Source organism: Aulonocara sp. 'chitande type north' Nkhata Bay, linkage group LG10 (assembly GCF_057382095.1).
Source record: "Aulonocara sp. 'chitande type north' Nkhata Bay isolate Kocher_YH1m ecotype deep benthic linkage group LG10, A_spYH_male_GT1.1, whole genome shotgun sequence".
In the NCBI taxonomy this organism is placed as follows: Eukaryota; Metazoa; Chordata; class Actinopteri; order Cichliformes; family Cichlidae; genus Aulonocara; species Aulonocara sp. 'chitande type north' Nkhata Bay.
Window position 1 is genome coordinate 2,561,177 of NC_141353.1, and position 20,120 is coordinate 2,581,296.

Sequence of the window (20,120 nt, forward strand, 5' to 3'; positions counted from 1 at the left end):
TTTATGCAACAGCCTCTTCACTCTAAAATACCCCACTTACTATAAATGTGGCCAGAGGTTTACAGCACATGCAGTCACGGTCATTCTTTTTCCAACAGACTCTGCTTGTAAAAATAGGCTGCAATTTTTTAACGAGGTCAGGCCCTTCCACAAGCTTAATGTTGGCCTCATTCACTTATCTGAAGGTGACAGTTTCTTCCAGAGCATAGAAAAGTGGAGACGCATCCAATTAACATGTACTTGCAGTTATTTGATCTAATGATCTTGGAATCAGCAGTTGTTTAGAAAAAGAGACCTTTTCAACTTGTGCAAGTCATTCATTCTTCTTAGATCTCCTGATATTGGTCCATCCACGTGCTGTCAAACAAATGCCTTTGATGCTTGCTGGCAAAGAGAAACTGCAAATCAATCATGTTCACTAAAAACAGGTTGAGAGGTCTTGGTATTGGTTAAATTAGCTTTGGTTAAATGTTTGAACCTTCAGCACAAGTGCTAAAAAGATTTAAGTGTGTGTGAGTGTAGGCCTGTGTACTTTTGACCGTGTGGATCAGAGAAAATGAATCCAAACTCAAGCAGTTGTTGTCATTAAAGGTGTACAGTGTACAATTATTCAGACCAATGATGAGTGCATGTAAACCTCTGAGCACAGCTCTATATTTCATCTTAAACATGGTGCTGTTATATAGAGAGGCACTTTGTTATTGTAGCTTTTTAAATGTCTTTGCTTATTCGATATCTCTCTTTTCTCCTTACAGTGACCGACATCATGTCTCCAGCTCCATCCCAGTGCCCACCAAGTCTCAGCTCGGTGTGTCTGCAGCTTCCGAGCTGGCCTATCCCTGCCACACCAGCTCCCCAGACCGAGGCTTGAGGAACAGAGCGAGTTCAGAGGCTGAAGCAGAGCTTAAATACAAGCCAGCAACCCCTCCACCCAGCTACAATACAGCCATCAGTGAGGGAAAGTCCCAGGTTGGCCTGGGACCGCCTTCGCCGTCACCATCACCCACACACCTGTCATCCTCCCTTGATCCAAGCAAGGCCCCACTTGACCTCTCCACGAATACAGAAACCATTGTGGAGGAAGAGCAGAAGGAAGAGAAGCAGGAGGCTAGAGGCACAGCGGTGGAGGCAGAAGGACGTGAAACTGCTGAAGGAGAGAGCGAACGGCATAAAGAGAACAAGAGTGATGAGATGGAGGAGAACCCGTCCAGCAGCTCAATGATACCAAACTCTTCTGCAGTGCAGGACACTGATGAAGAAACGATGCCCGCTGCCCAGCACCCAGGTGCCATGAATGGCTCTTTAGTATTAGAACAGGCGCCCATCAGCCTGATCCCAGAGCTGCGCTGCTCAGTGGAACAAGCTGAGGAGATCATGGGCACAGAGGCCACTGGTTTAGGTCTGGGGATGGGGTTGGGATTAGCAGATGAAGCCCGGCTGGATGACTACCGTTGCATCCCCGTAGACCATGCCGTAGCTGTGGAGTGTGACGAACAAGTGCTGGGAGAGCTGGACATGGCTGGCTTCGAGGAGTTTTCCAGGCGAATCTATGCACTGAATGAGAACATGTCCAGTTTTCGTCGGCCACGCAAGAACTCTGAGAAGTAAGGCTGAGGACCCGAGGAGAGACGAAGGCAGGAAACTTGCACAGATGCTTTTGGAAAAAATGCGAGGCAGGGCATGCGAGACGTGGAGGACGTGTGGCGCTCGCTCCTTAACCATAGCATAAAAACATCGTAGGAGCTCCTCTGGAAAAACAACCAATTTGCACTTATTGTAAACATTTCCATAATAAACATTTAAATAAGAAGCAGTTGAAAGTGCAAGTACTGGGACAAGCACTGCTCTTACTGTTCATGCAAACTTTAATATATTTTACAAACAGATTGAAAGCAGTTTTAAGACCTTTTAGATTCACAGAAGGATTTAGCCTCAGCTTAAGTAATCCCCCCTCTGTTGTTCCAGTAAACGGGACCATTACAGTAAAATGACGCTCAGTCTTGACCTTGCCTCCTTTTAGATCCACAGCCAGAGTGCAGCTCAGTACCTCCACAGCTCCCTCCTGATCACTCTGCTAGTCTTTTGAATTAGTGCGGTTTTTCCTTTTGAGAGTCGGATGTCCCAGTAATTCCACCTTTGACTGTACAAGCAAATGTTAAAATGCTTCCCGAGCCTTCATTCAGGGTGTATGACAGTGGGCAGTTGGAAGTAAGTGTGTGAGTGTGCACACACCACACATCAGCATGTCATCATAGTCACACAATCACAGTTGGAGTAATCCCACCAGTGACCCCAAGGACACAGCAGTATTCTGCTACCACAGAGCGAGGTGGGAGCTGGAACCCGTAGCCCAGTCAGAGACTCGTTAACTGTGACACGCTGCATCTCCTCGGCTTCGACAGGCTGACCCACTCGTCCTTCTCCTCACGGGCTCGAGTTTCTCCTTCAGGTCTCAAATGAGGATCTTAAGAGTGGCAGGTCGAAGCTTTCAGATCTTGGCAGGGATACGGTGTCTTTTTTTCCTCAGCTTTTACCTTTTAAGTTTATCGTCCCCCATCGGCATAAATTTAACGACATGTCCGCTGATTCTTACATTCAGTAGACCAAAACCTGTCACTGCGTGTCCGTCGTCTGTTGGAGTGTCACTCAGGCTCTCTTCTAACTGTCAACGAGTGTCTCAATCCCACCGTCTGTGATTTAGCGTCTCCCTGCTCCCAACGCTTTCTTGCACTGGTATTCAGTTTTTGCATTATTTATGTCTCAGCAACTGTGTGTGTGAAGAAATCAATATTTAGTTTGAATTCACTCATGAATGTTGTCAAATGTAGTAGACTGATGTCATAACCAGTATCCGGGTCCAGACTTGGACAGCTGCTTTGCACCGCTGGCCTTGATGAAGATGGACTTTCCACTGGCGGCGCACGTCGTGTTCCCGATGCAGTACCGTGTTTGCTGATTGTTGGGATTTATTGTATTTAAAACTAAAAGGTGAAGCATATTAAATCATTTCTATAACCATACAGTTCATTAAGTGACCATGTACATATACTTTTGTATGGAGATTTTTGGGGGCGTTATTAAAGACTTGCGGTCCAATGGCATGGGTGTATGTATCCCATTTAAGAGTCGTCTGTTTGCATTTGTTTGGAATGTTTCCTATCAAAAGTAGAAACACCAGTAATTCTGTCTCAAGCATCTCATTCACACACAGAAGCATTCACACTTCAATGGAAGTGTTTGGGGAAACTGGAGCCACCAACTTTCCAGTTGCACAACTGCCCTGAGCTAGCATGGGAATGCTAAGAGATTCCAAAGATTGTCCATCCATTCAAAATCCCCATGAAGCGATTTGTAATAATCCCTTTGCAGCTGACACCGGACACTAGTGGGCAACAACTGACTGACACCATCTTGGTTTTCCTCGTCCACATCTAAGCACCGAAACTGAGTTTTTGAACGTTTTCCCCTGGAGGTGTTTTTCTCTGCTTTCAGTGACCTCAAACACAGTTCACATGTAGACAAAAGGCCAACATGCACAGCCAAAGCTGTTTACCAAAATACCCGTGTAGGTGCTGACAGTATAATTATTTACCATACCAGCATGTAGAGGTCAGTGGGTTTCCTTCACTCCCACTGCTAGTTGCTTCAGCGTGACAGTAAATTTAAAGGTCTCCACACACGGAGCTCCATGGCCAAAAAATCAACAGAAATTCCCAAATTTTCCAGATGTGACTTTGTTGTGTAATGTACACACAGACCAAGCTTCTTGAGATTTACCAAGAAAACTGCAAAAAAGGGTTTTTTGTATCACAACCACTTTTGTCCATATTTCAGGATGTCGGGGGACAGTTTGAGCTCTTATTAGCAGAGTTGGAGGCAGAGAAATCATTTCAGGGGCGGCTGAGCCAGAGCAGCGTCTGGCTGTGTGTCTCAGGTAAAATAGGATTATTTTATTGTTTGTATGTTCAGTGCTGGTGCGCTTTGTGAGCAACAAGTGGGCTGGCTCATTAGCATGCCAAAAATCCAAAAAGTAAATGCCATAAATTTGTTCCGTGTAATTATTTGGTGGGAAATGCATTAAGACTGGGCGAGTAACAGAAAACATTTCTACTGCATGAGTTAATATAATAAAAGCCTCAAGTCTCCACCTGCCCGCTTCCATAGATATTCCAATCTGTGTTGATGCATCACTGCTACGTCCTGTGCGGATGCCTCGCAACACCGTAGACTGCCAACATTGAAACTATCATTACTATAACTTTGAGAGACTATTATTTGTCCTTTCGTATCACACTCATCAGACCTGAGGTCGGACAAGAATCCTGGGAGCTACGATCAAATGTTTATTTCAATACAAGTCAACCTGACTTATCTTTACCAGCAGGGAGGCAAATCCCTCCCTAGGTGGGCTTTTCCCAAAATTACTGTGGAATCTTCATGCAGTTATTTACACGTTTCGCTGCAGACATGGTGAACTGACCGGCCAGTTTGGCTCTGCAACAGTAAAAGTATTCATTATCAGTAAGCAGCCTAATAATGTGGAGGTTGGGCCTCTTTAATACATCGCATTATGTAGCATGTTGATATGTTTATGGTTAGGACAACACTGCTTCATAATGTAATGACAGGGAAATGAGTTCTTCCTCCTTTAACATGCAAAAGCACATTAACCTGGCAGGTATGGCCTTTTAATCTTTTGCACTTGTCTAGAAAACATCCCACGTGAAATATTTCACATATGGCTGCGTGCCATTTTATCACCTGGTGCTTCTGACTGGTTCTTTAGCTGCACTTTGTATTCCTCGTTAGTTAGTTATTAATTAGTTATTAATATATTGCTTTCAGGGCCATGGATCATTATTTAAACCTTGTTTTACTCTTGCAGACATCTCAGACGAGCAGCTCATTCTCAAATGGAATTCAACTTGTTTTTCCTTTTAAATTTGAACTACGTCTGCATGGTGATACATGATGACACCACAAAGAAAATGGGATTTTTCAATGATTCACTCGACAAACTTGTATCTATAGATGTAATGTTCTTCTGTGCAAAAGTACACCCATGGCATCAGTAGCTAGTATCGCCACTTTTAGCAGGAGTAATTCCTGGGGTGTACTCTGCCTTTCCCCCCTTTCTTTGCTCTGAATAAAAAATGTTTTTTGTAGGTCAAATTTCTGCAAATTATTTCTGATTCTTCTTTTTGCATGAAAGCGTCTGCTCCTGAGCTGATCTTGTGTGACCAGTCCTACATGCACAACTCATTGAGAGATTTTTTTCCATTCCATGCCAAACTACAGGCATCCACAGCCTTAACAGCAAAACACAGTTTGTCAGTCATTTTCCAATTGGCCGTGTATTTGAATACATTTAAGTGTACACACACACACACACACACACACACACACACACACACACACACACGGTTGTGCAATGCAGTCAGTGCTTGACGTAAGCCCTTTTGTAATGAAGTAAACCCTTCTGCTTTCCTTTACCTCATTATGCACTTAACTGAGTAAAGTGCAGCCTGTGTGGTGGTATTACCACATCATTTTTGTCCCTGCTTCAGGTAATGTATCAATTTGTTCACATTAAGAGCCGGAAAACAGCAACTTAAAGGCTTTGAAGCAAACTGAGTGCCTTTAATTCACATCTCCTGTAGTTCTTTGAAGCAGATCAATATATTTTCACTTATTACTCATGGAAATTGCTCCTCTTTCAGAATCACCGGCTGGATTGTTCATAGTTGTTGCCGTGTCCTCTCTGTTTGCAGCTTTACATAAACCAGTTTCCTTTTTCTCAGTCCTTTAAGCTTCTTGTGGCCCTATGCAGGCTGTTGGCTCCACAGGTGTCAGCAGGCCTCAACACTTCTGGTAATGACACTTCATTGAGGCCGAGACGGGACATTTGTGCCACTATGGAAGGCAGATCTGCAGTGTGCGTGTGCGTGCCTGTGCACAGGTGCATGGGTTTTAGTTTTGAGAGTTTGCAGGTTATTATTGTAGTTTAAAGTTTATGAGAAAAATGAACCGAGGCGCTGAGCATGAGAGTAAGCAGGCCTCGTTCCTCGCTCGCAAGGATGTCCGGATATTTTTGGGCCGAGTGCTCAGCTGAACTACACGGTCTGCTGTGCTGTTCATCTTCACAGGCACCTCACAAAATACACATCAGCCAAACCAGCACTGCTGGTTGTCTAAGCCCCTGTCTCTGGGCTTTACACCCCTGTGTGTGTGTGTGTGTGTGTGTGTGTGTGTGTGTGTGTGTGTGTGTGTGTGTCCGTCCACAGCAGTGTCCTCATTAACTCAGATCATCGATTTAAACAGTCTGGTTAAATTGTCCTGTCTGTCAAATCCTCATGGCCATGCTGTGACTGAGAAGAATCCATCTTAGCAAATATCATGAGCAGGATAAACAGAGCGCACAGGAAGGAGAATAGCTGCAATAAATCAGCAGCTCATTTATACAGCAGCCATATCGTCCGACACACAGTCCCAGGTCAAAGTCATTCACCCTCCCTTTGTCAGTCCTAGGTCTCACTGATACTCTGTATCATTGTCATGACCTGTTTCCCATCACACAGTAGGCTCCGTGTCATTAATCCTGACACACTACACCTCAGACATGATGAGATTTTTCTATATTCGTTTATGGAAAGCTGTGGAAAAGGTCGCACATTATGTGGATCAATCCTCTCCTGAGAAGCTAAAAGTTTACATTTCTCAGTTAAATTGTTTATTTTTAAGCAGCGATTCCTCTGAAGAGAAGTTAAATCTACAAGGAATAGTTCAAAATGAAACCATCGTTCATAAGTCATAAATCACACCTTTTTTTAGCTTCATACACTCAGCTGTGCTCGGCCTAGCTGTGGATGATTAATGTTAGCGAGTGTTAGCAAACCTTGTTATGTGACGGGTGTTGATTCAGGTGACCAACACAAACCAGCCTCACAGCACCAAGGTAACTGCTTTCCTACGGCCTTTATAACAATATAAAACATCCTTCTGTCACCTGATGGTTTGGTGAACTTTGCTTAAAACAACGTCAACATACTTTTACTCACATTTTTACGATGTTATTTTAGCATTTTCACATCCAAAAGCTTTAGAGTCTGAAATTTTGGTTGAACAGGGGTGTCAGGCTTAGCTTTACTGAGGTCCACGTTGGAAAACAGGTGATTAAAAAAGTTAAACTAAATAACAACAGCAGTTGCCTCAAGGTGCTTTATATTGTGAACCAAGGCACTACAATAATACAGAAAAAACTCCCAAAATCAGACAACCTCCTAGTGATGAGCACTTTGTGACAGTGGGGAAAAACTCTTTTAACACTCGAGCCAAACCAACTTTATGTATAAAGTGCTTTAAAAACAGCAAGTGCTGAGAAAGTGCTTAACATAACATAAAAATAAAGTAAAATAACAAGAGGACCCTCCCTGAACCGGAGGGTCAGCCATCTGCTATGACTGCAGTTAATTGTTGTTGATGCATGTCTCTTAATTTTTAGCAGCCTGCATGCGACAGAAATTAAAACAAAAAAGAAAAGAAAGAGAAAATAAGATGCAGCTCACCTGGAACAAACAATCAAACAATAGTTTTGTGAAAAACTAAGAAGTCAAACACGACACAGCAAAACATTCAATTCAGTTTATTTATACAGCTCAAAATCACAACAACAGTCGCCTCAAGGGGCTTTATATTGTAAGGTCGACCCTATTATAGCACATACAGAGAAAAACCCAACAATCATATGGCCCCCTATGAGCACGCACTTTGGCGACAGTGGGAAGGAAAAACTCCCTTTTAACAGGAAGAAACCTCCAGCAGAACCAGGCTCAGGGAGGGGCGGGGCCATCTGCTGTGATTGGTTGGGGTGAGAGAAGGAAGACAGGATAAAGACATGCTGTGGAAGAGAGACAGAGATTAATAACAGATATGATTCAGTGCAGAGAGGTCTGTTAATACATAGGGAGTGAAGAAGAAACACCCAGTGCATCATGGGAATCCCCCAGCAGCCTACACCTTTTGCAGCATAACTAAGGGAGGATTCATGACTCCACGGTTCCTCACAGAGTTACTGGAGGCCAAGATAAGAGTAAGAATCTGGTTAGATACCATATTTCTAAGATTTTCATGGCAGAGTACAATAACATCAGTTTGATCTGAATTCTGTTCTTTGACAACAGAAACTGTCTCATTGTAAATGGATACACAGTCTCCTCTTCACACCCTGTAAATACTGAAGCATCTCTTTGTGTTTCAGTCTCTGGTAAGTAGCCTGGAGATGCAGTGGAGCTGTGTGATATGTGCACAAGGGGTATACTGCTATGCAGACTATGTACAGTATTCAGTGTTGGCTGTATTACTGAAGAGCCTGCATCCAAAGTCTTTAACTCTGAGGTTAACATTTGCACAAAGACATTTCATTGGTTAGTGAGCTGAGACCTCATACAGCGACTGTAACTCTTTAGCTGGCCGAGAGTCACAATATAGCTATTAGGGGACTGCGTTACAAGACAGCAGGGAAATGCAGCGGTTCCGGTGTCCTGGCTGAGCGCTAAGGCCAGTACCGAGTGGATTTGCTCATCTCGGCCTGTCCTGGGTCTGGACCCGGCTGGTCAAACTGGTTCTAGCCCGCTTCAGCTGTTTAAGCCATCTAAGAAACAAAACTGGCTGGATGAAATCCCAGTCATCGCTCCAGTTTTTACAGCAGTAAAGCTTCACTCCCCTCTATCACTCACAGTGTTTTCCTTTTAAAACGCAAGCCCAAATCTTTCCCAGCCATTCACCAAAGCCTGACTTTTATGGGGCTGACTTATTCTCCCCACATGGTCCAGTTGAACGCCTTAATGAAACGCAGTAGTGTCCAGCTGATTTCACTGCAGCAATATCAACTTTGGGATTCGGGGTGCTGTGAGTGCATAATTCTGAGTAAAAAAATAATATCACAATGAGCATGACAGATTTACTGTGGACTTGTGAAATGAAAGCCAATCGCTGAGAACTGATGTCATCGTGCTCATATGTGCATTTCATTGTAAATTCATTCTTGTTGACATTGTGGTTCCCTACAATTACCTTCACATCTTTTGAATGACGTAACTGACACCTGACATGCAGAGGAAGACACAATGAGCCTCAGTAACAGTCCCCCTACAGCTAACAACAGGATACAATAGGTAAAAACATATCACAGCACGGAGGGGAAGATTAGATTTTAGCCGGGTGATCATTTCGGCTTTTGAGGCATTGTGCTGTGTATGATGTACCTGTTCAGAAATAGGTGTTCTTGCAGGATAACATCATGTTTGCTCCTCTCTGACAGGAGAGGGATTCCCTTTCTCTGCATGCCTTTAAGGTACAGCCGTGCATTCGTTCATGATTCTAACCTTGCGACTAAATATACTCCACGATGCTCCCTGTGTCTGTGTTACTAAGTGAACCTCGGTGGTTTCATTAGCCTGTTGCTTAGCACTAATTAATAGATATGCATTCATATTCATTGGATATATGCAGTTTATGGCAGCAGCTCACTAACCAAGCAGTTTTCTTTACCTGCTAATGTAGTGCTGAACTAAACTAAAATGTTGAAGCCTGGGAAAGACGTCGCTGTGGAGATATTTATTTTTAATACACTGCCAGTGAAAAGTTTGGACACGCCTTCTTTTCTTTATTTTCATGACTATTTACTAAGATCACTTTGGCATTCTCTCGATGAGCTTCGTCACCTGAAATGGTTTTCCAACATCCGTGAAGGAGTTCCCAGAGATGCTGAGCACTTTTGCCTTCACTTTGCGCTCCATCCCAATCCATCTCCACTGGGTTTAGGTCAGGTGTGACTGTGGAGGCCAGGCCATCAGGTGCAGCACTCCATCACTCTGCTTCTTGGTCAAATAGCCCTGACACAGCCTGCAGGTGTGTTTGGGGTCATTGTCCTGTTGAAGAATAAATGATGGGACGCATCTGGCTACAGGATGCTGTGGTAGCCATGCTGGCTCAGGTTGACTTCAATTTTGAATAAATCCCCAACAGTATCACCAGCAAAGCCCACTCCTGCTGACTCGGATGAATTTATCCTCAGCAGCAGAGGCGACTCTTGGTCTTCCTTTTCTTTTCCACTTTCATTGCAGCACTTGATGGTTTTTGCGACTGCACTTGGGGACACACAAATAGGGCTGTCAGCTGTGTACCAACCTGACTTCTGCACAACACAACTGATGGTTGCAACTCCATTAAGAAGACAAGAAATTCCACAAATAAACCCTGACAGGCACACGTCATGAAGCTCACTGAGAGAAGGCCGAGGATTTGCAGCACTGTCAAAGCAAAGGGCTACTTTGAGGAATCTGAAATGTGAGACATTTTAAGAGTTACCATTTTTTTCTTTCCAGCATAATTCCATATATCTTGCGTGATATATTTAATGTCTTCAGCATGTATCTACAATGAGAAGTTGTGTCCAGACTTTCAACTGGTCCATGATTCCACCATACCCATTCACATAGTAGCATGTAAGTGTATATATATATGTATATAAGTTAAAGACACCACTGTACATATAAAAGACATAAAAACCTGAACAATCAGACTGTGTGCACTTGGTGACAGTGGGATAGAAAAACCTCTTATAACAGGAAGAAACTCCTGGCAGAACCAGGCTCAGGGAGGGGCGGGGTCAGGTCTGCGGAGGAAGACGGCGTGGAATGAAGTAAGTGTGGACCCAAACGCAGACGACGGAGATGAAGGTGGATGCTGAACAAAAAACGAAAAGAAAACGCAGGGAGAGACACACAGAGGGTAACGAGGAAATACGTAACAGAAGGGAGACACAGCTGAACCAAGTCTGAGGAGACGACACAGGGAGCACGCAAAACTCGTTTCGAAACACTATCCTTTGTTTAGTTTACTTTTTCTTTACTTTACAAATTAACAAACTGACATCACATTAGAGTCACGCAGGTTTTACTACAACACAAGCACTGCTTTATATTTATCTCTAACAGGGATAGAACTGGTAAACGTTATAACTCCTAAACATCACCTATATAACATTTAGCTCAGAGCGCTGCTGCGCCTCAGCAAAGCCCCGCAGAGCTTCTGGCATAACTATATGTGCTAACTGTGAAATACTGAATTTTCTCACAAGTATTCAAATAAAAGAAAATACGCCTGCACCCTGCAAAATCTGACAGGTTTAGGGTGTCGTTTAAAAGGTCACTAGCCAAAAGTTACAGCTCCAGGGAGTATACTGCTCCTGGAATATGTTACTGATGGGCAACAGACCTGAGTCGTGTACATTTTTTTTATGTCATTTTGGCATGGACTGAAAGTCAGGTCCTACACAACTGTTAATCAGCTTTACGGATTTTATCCCCAAAACAACCATTAAACAAGTCACACGCAAGTCATAGTGTCAGTTTTACCACGCGTGTCCTTTCAGGGCACTGCAAAGCCATGCTACCTTTCAAGTATTGAAAACACATGTTGTGCGAACTTGTATCATTACCATGTTGGCTTTAAAGGTAACAGAAAAATCACTGTATTTAATTCAGTTTCCAGTGTGTCTGGAGAGGCTCCTGCAACCTACATTCATTTCATTTTTAATGGCCAGCAAGCAGCAAAACAAACCAGAAATCAAATAAAAAACACACGTACCCACTTCTGTTACTACACACAATATGAATAAAAAGCACATGAGCTTTAACTTAGTAACCAGCTTTAAAAGGACAAAAACGTCGCTGCCTCTGATGTGGAGCTTGATCACCGGCATTATTCTTCAGCACTTTATTCCTCAGCAGGCCTCAGCGCCACGGTGCTGCACTTAGCAAGCAGGTGCGTCTTCGAAACTGAAGTACAGCTCTTTGAACTGCTCATTGTCACACCAGCACAATTTAGTTTCTCACCCTGAAGCTGCTCTTGACCTTTTCACCCAAAATTCCAGAAGATACAAAAAAATCACTGATGTCAGGGTGTCCTCTCTCACAAACTGAGCCATTGTTGTTAAAAAACTGATTTGCAAAATTCACTGTCGTGAGACATTCTCGCAAAAAAATCACGGTTTTAGTAACGCAGTAACGCAGCGTTCCTACGGGAAAGTAGCGGTAATCTAATTACCGTTTTTGCAATAGTAATACCTTACTTTACTAGTTACTTGTAAAAAGTACAAGTTACGCGTTACTGCCCATCTCTGCATACAAGGTCTTAAATAATCAGGCCCCATCTTATCTTAATGACCTTGTAGTACCATATCACCCTATTAGAGCGCTTCGCTCTCGCTCTGCAGGCCTACTTGTTGTTCCGAGAGTATTTAAAAGTAGAATGGGAGGCAGAGCCTTCAGTTTTCAGGCCCCTCTTCTGTGGAACCAGCTTCCAGTTTGGATTCAGGAGACAGACACTATCTCTACTTTCAAGATTAGGCTTCAAACTTTCCTTTTTGCTAAAGCATATAGTTAGGGCTGGACCAGGTGACCCTGAATCCTCCCTTAGTTATGCTGCAATAGACGTAGGCTGCCGGGGGATTCCCATGATGCATTGAGTTTTTCCTTTCCAGTCACCTTTCTCACTCACTATGTGTTAACAGACCTCTCTGCATTGAATCATATCTGTTATTAACCTCTGTCTCTCTTCCACAGCATGTCTTTATCCTGTCTTCCTTCTCTCACCTCAACCAATCACAGCAGATGGCCCCGCCCCTCCCTGAGCCTGGTTCTGCTAGAGGTTTCTTCCTGTTAAAAGGGAGTTTTTCCTTCCCACTGTCGCCAAAGTGCTTGCTCATAGGGGGTCATATGATTGTTGGGCTTTTCTCTTTATGTGCTATAATAGGGTCGACCTTACAATATCAAGCACCTTGAGGCGACCGTGATTTGATGCTGTATAAATAAAATTGAATTGAATTGAAAATGATGAAATGATGTTACTACTATCACGACTGTATGAGCTCGTGTCCTCTTAACTGTATGCATAACAGCCTGGCTACACTGACAAATGAGACAAAATTGCCGTACATACAATCCACATTACTGCTTCATAGAGTTCTAGTTTATTTCTAGTTCACCATGATAACCTTGACACAAACCACAGGGGTAAAGCCGTGGCTGCTTTGCTCATGCAGTCAAAAGCACGTTAGAACACGTGTAGATGAATTTTAATCATTTTTATGAAACACAGTCTGAAATCCTCGTGTTGGTAATAATGTTTGGTCAGGATCAACACTGCAGCTGACCAATCACATTGTTATGATGTCATTTTGTTTCTTGAAAATACAATTCACAGTTTTTTTAAATTTTGTAGTTTTAATATTCCTGGATGAAGTATCTTGTTAGGTAACTGAACATCCAGCATTTTGGGTTTGTCCCAACCCAAGTGTGCATGGGAACATCAAAACCGAGAGCAAAGCCACATCTTAGCTGTGCAAACACATCCGATAATGGGACACACATGGCTGCTGCCACTGATAATCACTAAAATCCGGCTTTTTATAAGGAAATCTTCAAGGTTGTTAAATTGGCTCAATGTTCTCCTCACTAATCACCTCGTCATGTGGGTAATTGTCTCATCTTGAACACCACAGGTGCGCCCGGTCTTTAGGACCTAGCGGCATTTATGCACATCTGATGTTCATTGCCCCCCTGGTAGGACTGGCTACACAAAAGAGGCAAGAAGAAGTGAAAAAGACGGAGTGAGAGAAATGAAAACTGTGAGAGAGCCACTCGAGTGTTGAGGAGGTGACATTTCCATTGAGGGAATATCCACCCAGCAGGTGGGACCGTCTCTCCTGTTGGCGGCACTCAAAGCCTCAGCACGCCTGGAAACAGTGACTGATTTAACCAGAACAAAGCCTCTGAAATCCTCTTCTCATCCGCCCCGTCTAAACCTACTTGCACACAGTCTTCTGTAATAATAATTCCACGTTCAGGGACATTATTATCTCACCACCATCGCTTCCTAAAGCTGAGAGCTCATGTAAGATATGTATCTGGTGGTCACATTTTCAGCTAAACCGTTCATCAGCCTGTCAAGTTCATTTCTGACAAACTGTCTCTGTTCCTCCTCTCAAACTTGCCAAAGCTCTGTGCGGAAACACAGTTCAACATTTTTAAGTCATTCTGGGAGAACTCCCAGTACTTCACCTTGGAGTGAAAACTCTGAGAATTCAGTGGGGAATAGTAAAACCTACTGGTGGTGAAACTCTAGTAACAGGGCTGAACGCTTAACACCCTTGTTAACAATTTCAGCATGTTACAGGAACAAACACAGTAAATGTCTGTTTATTAGGAGCAAATAAGAGGAAAAAGATCACTTCACACCAGCAGGGTTTAAGTAATTATTATTAAAATGATTGTTATGCTGAAATGACTGTTTGCTGTCATGCATGTTGTCATCGAAGTAATTCGTAAGATTCGGGAACGAATAAGGCGATCCTAAAAGCTGCGACTGAAGTTTGGATAAAAGTTTTGCAGCTTTGTCAACAGAGCCCGTGATACATCCAAGCGCTCATTCTCCAAATGTAGCGTCAAAAGGACCTTTCACAGTCATGTGTTATGTTAAAATGGTAAACACTTTCTCATTGGCACGTTGTGTTTTTTCCACATCTGCAAACTCCTGAAGGTTTGCTAAGGTCAGAGTATTTTTTTTCAGGTTTTAACTGGATTCTCTTTCTGTAGATCACGTCGCTGGGCTCGTGAAGTGAGCCAGTTGAGCTGAACTAGAACATAGTATAATAAGAAAACTGCATTAGCACAGTATCTGCAGCTGTGCGCAGCTCTGTGCATGTCCCCAAGTCTGTTTGTGGTGTCTGCCACCTCTTACAGAAACAGCTTTATAACCTTCTCTAAGATCATTGCTGACATCTTCCCTCCAACACAACACAACAACCTTGCTGCAGACCAGCAAACGTCCGGCACTTGCTGATGATCAGTTAATCAAGTGCATTTGACTAGCAGATTAAGGTTGCATTTAGCTCATTTTAAGACACGCTAAGGACCCAATTATTTTTATTGTGTCCCGATGCATAAAACCTTAGAATTTAAATTGCGTGTGCTTTCTTTTTACCACCACTGTAAATCCAGAAAATCTTTCCAGGGTGAAGATTTTCACCCTGAAAGGAGTTTTTCTAAAGTTCTGTTTGAGCCCGTTTATGTATGAAAGAAAGGCCAAAGCGCCCAAGAACAGTACCAGCACCATGAACTGAATGATAGCCAGCACATGCAGCCTTTTAAGCCTTTACAAGCTTGAAATTTCCTTTTTCTTTTTTTCCGGAAAGAGCCAGTGTGACCGGTGGGCGAGACTAACATAATTCCCAAAGGTTGTTGTGTTGTGTTGTGCTCGGCCTCTTGTGTCGGCCCACGGTTGGCATCCTTCTCTCATCATTTGTCACATTAGGACTGGATTCATTTTGTTTGTTTTCTCCCTCTAAAAATTTAGTTTTATTTTAATGAATGCATAAAAAAAATCTTGGAAACTGTTCGTATTCCATAAAAATGTCACTTAACTTGCCAGAGGCCATTTATTTTTGCTAAACTAGAGAGGAGGAAACGCATTATGCACAGCTTGGCTCTAATAACAATAAATCACAAGGTGGATTTGCAGACAATAAAACTGGATGTGTGTGTTTCATGGCTGCAAAAGTTTGAGTATATAGTGAAACAATACTCGTTACTCTCTCATTGCCTTCACTTTAGTTCATCCACCACAGAAATCCTTTGGCTTAATGTCACAAACACATTTTTATTACTCTGTCAGTTCCTTTCAGTCAAAATGAGCCCGTTTAATGCTTTTCAATAAACCTTTTCATGGCAGAATTTTGTATTTGTACCAGCGCAAGTGCAGTTAATGGTATTATACTGTGTCCCTGTAATCAGGGACTGTGAAAAGCTGGAACTCAGGCGTTACTGGAATACTCCGGTGCCACGTCCACATCTCTGGTTCGGTGTAGTAGCTTAAACAGCATAAAGTTCCTTTAAGTGTCTGAGTGCATACATCAGGTCATCAGGGGATACTTTGTTGCACCTTGTCCCACTGCAGCCGGATGAGAGAAAATGTAAAAAGAAAAGCGATTTGGCACATTTGCAACATCATATGGAAGAAACAGGAGAAAACCTGGGAGAATTTCCATTGGCTCAACAATAAATGTTTTATAGTTCCATATGTTTATTGTCAGCTCTAACGTCCCAGCAACAACTATGCAGTAGTTGTGTCGCAGTAACATTATGATAAAAATGAATTATCGTACCTTTTGTTGAAGAAACAAGCAAGCGAAAAACATCATCCAATAACTATTCTGGCATACGCTATAATTATAGTATCAAAATGTTATGGAAATTGTACTATTTCCAGTACGACTGAAATAAAATACTGTTATTTGTCTGTGTAAAATAAACAAAAGGGTGTTTGTATTTGAAATGTAAGCAATGCAGTGAAAACAAGAAGCACTTTACTAAACCGCCACCAAAGCAGCTCTGGGCAGTTTTAAAGCAGTCGTACTGGGTTCTGGATTATTTAAAACTTACTTTAAGAAGACAGCAGTGCAGCAAAAACAACAGGCTTTTTTAATTTGAGCTAAATGTCTTCATTTTTTTTTATATGGATATAGTACATGCATAGCACTCATGTCATTGTTTAGTCAGATTTGTTCAAATGTGTGTAAAAAATATCAAGTAAAAAATACTTTTGCAAGTTTATTGCATTTAAAAAAAAATCATACTCATTCAGGAATATTGTAAATGGCTACAACCTGTTACTGTCATGTATATAACAAAGTCATCATTTATACTCGTGGCACCACATTCCTGTTACCTGTTGTCATTTTAAATAGCTTTATGTATCCTTTTTATCACTTTGATCTTCACATCAATCTATTGATGTAACGAAATATTTTTAATCCTTATATGGTCGTTTCTACATGTTGACAGTACACACAACGCTAAAATCATTTCATTTCATTTTTTTTTCATTTCATTTCATTTTTTATTTATTTCACACTTGGTACTACAAATCAAACAAAACAACCACATCTTCTATCAACAAAACACAACAACCATGTGTGAAAAGGAGCAGGAAGAAGAAAATATTCTTATTAAACCCTGCCCCCTATCTACCATCGAACTTATATCACCGATGGGCACCAAAAATCAGGAACAAACTAATATTGACATTTCTCTCCGGTCGAATCCCAAACCAACATCACATTCATTCGCATTCTTCATACTGAGTTATCGTTTTAAACATATAACACTTTTTAAAACATTGTAGATTTATACAATTCTTTAAATTATAATGAAGTGAATTCCACAGTCTTATACCCCTAACCGTTGTGCTCATTAATCTTTGTGTAGTCCTGGCTAACTGATGTTTAAAATAAAAATCATAATTTACAACTTAAAGTTGGTTTTTTTGCCCATCAAGTTGACCTTAAAGACTTTGGTGGATTTCAGTGGTTTGTTAACATCGCCCCACTCGACAGACCTACAAGGTTTTTATTCAAAACCTTTCGAGCTGTCATGTTTACAGACACAATGATGACACACAAACGCTACAAAAACATTCGTTTTGGAGCTAACAATAAAGAGCAACAATATACTATACTATAATATAATATATATTTATTAGTTTTCACAGAATTATTACTAATAATACTGTGAAAACAGTATCTGAGGCTACAATTGAGTCAGTATTATTGAATTCTTCTCCTGTTAAATGATTGTAAAAGTAACCAATGTAACTAAAGAGAAATCTAAAAGGAGCAAATCAAAGACTGAGACAAGACGCAACATTAATCATCTAATTTTACTTTTACTTTGTCAGGACATAGAGGACATATTTCCATTTGCAGGAAAGTCTTTTATATACATACTTTCTATATTAATAATGTGGATTTGACGTAGCGGGCCACATTAACTTTTTCTAAGTATAGTTTTAAAAATATGCTTCAAGGATATTCCTACATATGTCAACTTTAGGTGCGGAAAACCTGGAATTATCCCAATACAACAATTTAAACCACGACTGTGCCGTGACATTTGTAGACCTAACATACTTTCCAGATATTTCTAGCAGAATTTTGATGAAAATGTCATCATTCAATGACTTTAACTCAATTTAAATGTTCGTCTTCCTGTCCACCGATGCAAGTGGTCACCTACTCGCATACATCTATGCCTCAAATTAGTTAGGTATTAGTTAATGGTAGTGCAAAATGAAACAGGACCCCCCTCTCCTCCCAACACGACACAGCTGATTGACAGAATCAGCTGAAATAAACAGAAACAGTCGTATATCCAGAGTAAGAGTTTTAAACAACTAGTATTAATGTTTAATGAATAACAGCATCTTTTATTACACACTACATCCTTCTGTTTTTCTTGTGTACCTTTTAAGTGGTCGAACTCTAATTATATTACTGTAGGAAAGTCAAGTGCTAGTGACAGATAGATGAAATTTCAGAGTTCCAGCAAATTGTTCACAGACATAAAGTATTAGAGTTTATAGAGCCAAACACTCCTAACCAGACTGATTTTCTCCTGTGGGGCTTTTATTTAGTGCTGAAATTTATGTGGGTCAAACAGAATCATCAATTCAATTTTATTTATACAGCGCCAAATCACAACAACAGTCGCCTCAAGGCGCTTTATACTGTAAGGTAGATCCTACAACACAATAATTCCACCTGAAATATGAGGAAACATTTATAGACGCTTTGGATTATGACGATTTCTGATTATTAGTAAAATATGGAATCTGATTGTTGTTTAACAACAATTTTAAACAAAACCGAATTAATAGCACACAGCTGTACTTTTCACATCTGTATTAAACATTGAGTAATAATGTGCACAAATGATGACGGGAAATTTTTAGAAGCGACCACTGAGTCCACAGATCTCAGGCTCAAAGGGAGAGAGTTCCACAATCTGGGGGCCACAGTTACAAAAGCTTTGTCGCCTTTTGCTTTCAGCCTCGTGTGTTGGACAGCAAGCAAGCCCTGGTCACATGACCTCAGGGACCTGCTGGGAATGTATTTATGTAAAAGTTCACTTATGTTGGTGCTTGTCCATGCAGAGCCCTGAAAGTCAAGGTCAAAACCTTAAAGTGGATTCTGAATTTAACGGGGAGCCAGTGCAGCTGAATCAGCAGGGGTGTGACATGGGAAAACTCGGAGGACTTGGTCAGAAGCTTTGCAGCAGCGTTCTGAACAACTTGCAGATGCTCCAAAGAGGCTTTACATAAACAAGTAAACAAAGAATTACAATAGTCCAGACGAGATGAAACAAATGCATGAATGACAATTTCTAATTCTAATTCATGTCAGCATAGGTGGACTTTTAAACTGAAAGTGTAATATTTGGGATGAATCGCAGACATGCTGTAATGTTGGCATAGCATGCAAGTGCAAGAGTACCTGACAATAATGGCAATAATGATAAAGATTAACGTTTGGTGAGCTGGTTCATTGTGTTTCAGGGGTTCACTTAGAACTCAGCAGGTAACCCTGAGATCAGATGAGTGCAGGAGACATCACGTGTCTTTTGACCTCACGCGTTTTTCATTTCTTTGTGATTATCCGACCTCTGTTTCCACCCCACCGTAAATCTATTGCTCAACAATACAAACAAGTAATTCATTAAAAATCATCAGCCTTTATCTGTTGCTCACCAAGTTTTGATCTTTAGTTTTGTATGATTTTTTTTCCTTAATATGAAACAAGTAATCTATTATCACAACAACATTTGTTGCCAGTGTTGCCAGTGGTTGATGGTAAAGATAAAGAAAAATGATCAAAAGACACATGAAATAATTATCCTGAGACGTTCCAGTCTTTTCCCCTCGCGTGTTGGATTGATGTGCGTCTGGTGAGAGGCAGGCTTTCATTTGTGAGCGTGAGCCAAGATACTTGATGTCTGTTAGTGAAGTCAGACGTGAAAAAAACGTCTTGTGTTTGTCTAATATACAGTGTAAGCAGAAATGACTAGAACATGCTTTTCTGTTCTGGTCATTGCTGTAGGTCCAGGTTTTATGGCTTTCTTAGCTTTTTCTAGCCGAAGTCTGTTTGTATTCATAAATCTGGATGAGATACATTAAGTGATTTTACAGACTACACACATTTTATTATCAACAGGTAACTACAAGCC

General features: G+C 41.5%; 1 protein-coding gene across 1 annotated transcript in view; it reads left to right on the forward strand.

Moving 5' to 3' along the window:
* Positions 1-3,118, forward strand: part of uvrag (UV radiation resistance associated gene) — a 92,509-nt gene extending 89,391 nt beyond the window's left edge. Inside the window, exon 15 of the mRNA XM_086307790.1 lies at positions 756-3,118. Coding sequence (XP_086163916.1) covers positions 756-1,608 — 853 coding nt within the window. The 3' untranslated portion in view covers positions 1,609-3,118. The remainder of the gene's footprint in view (positions 1-755) is intronic.
* Positions 3,119-20,120: the final 17,002 nt, after the last annotated feature.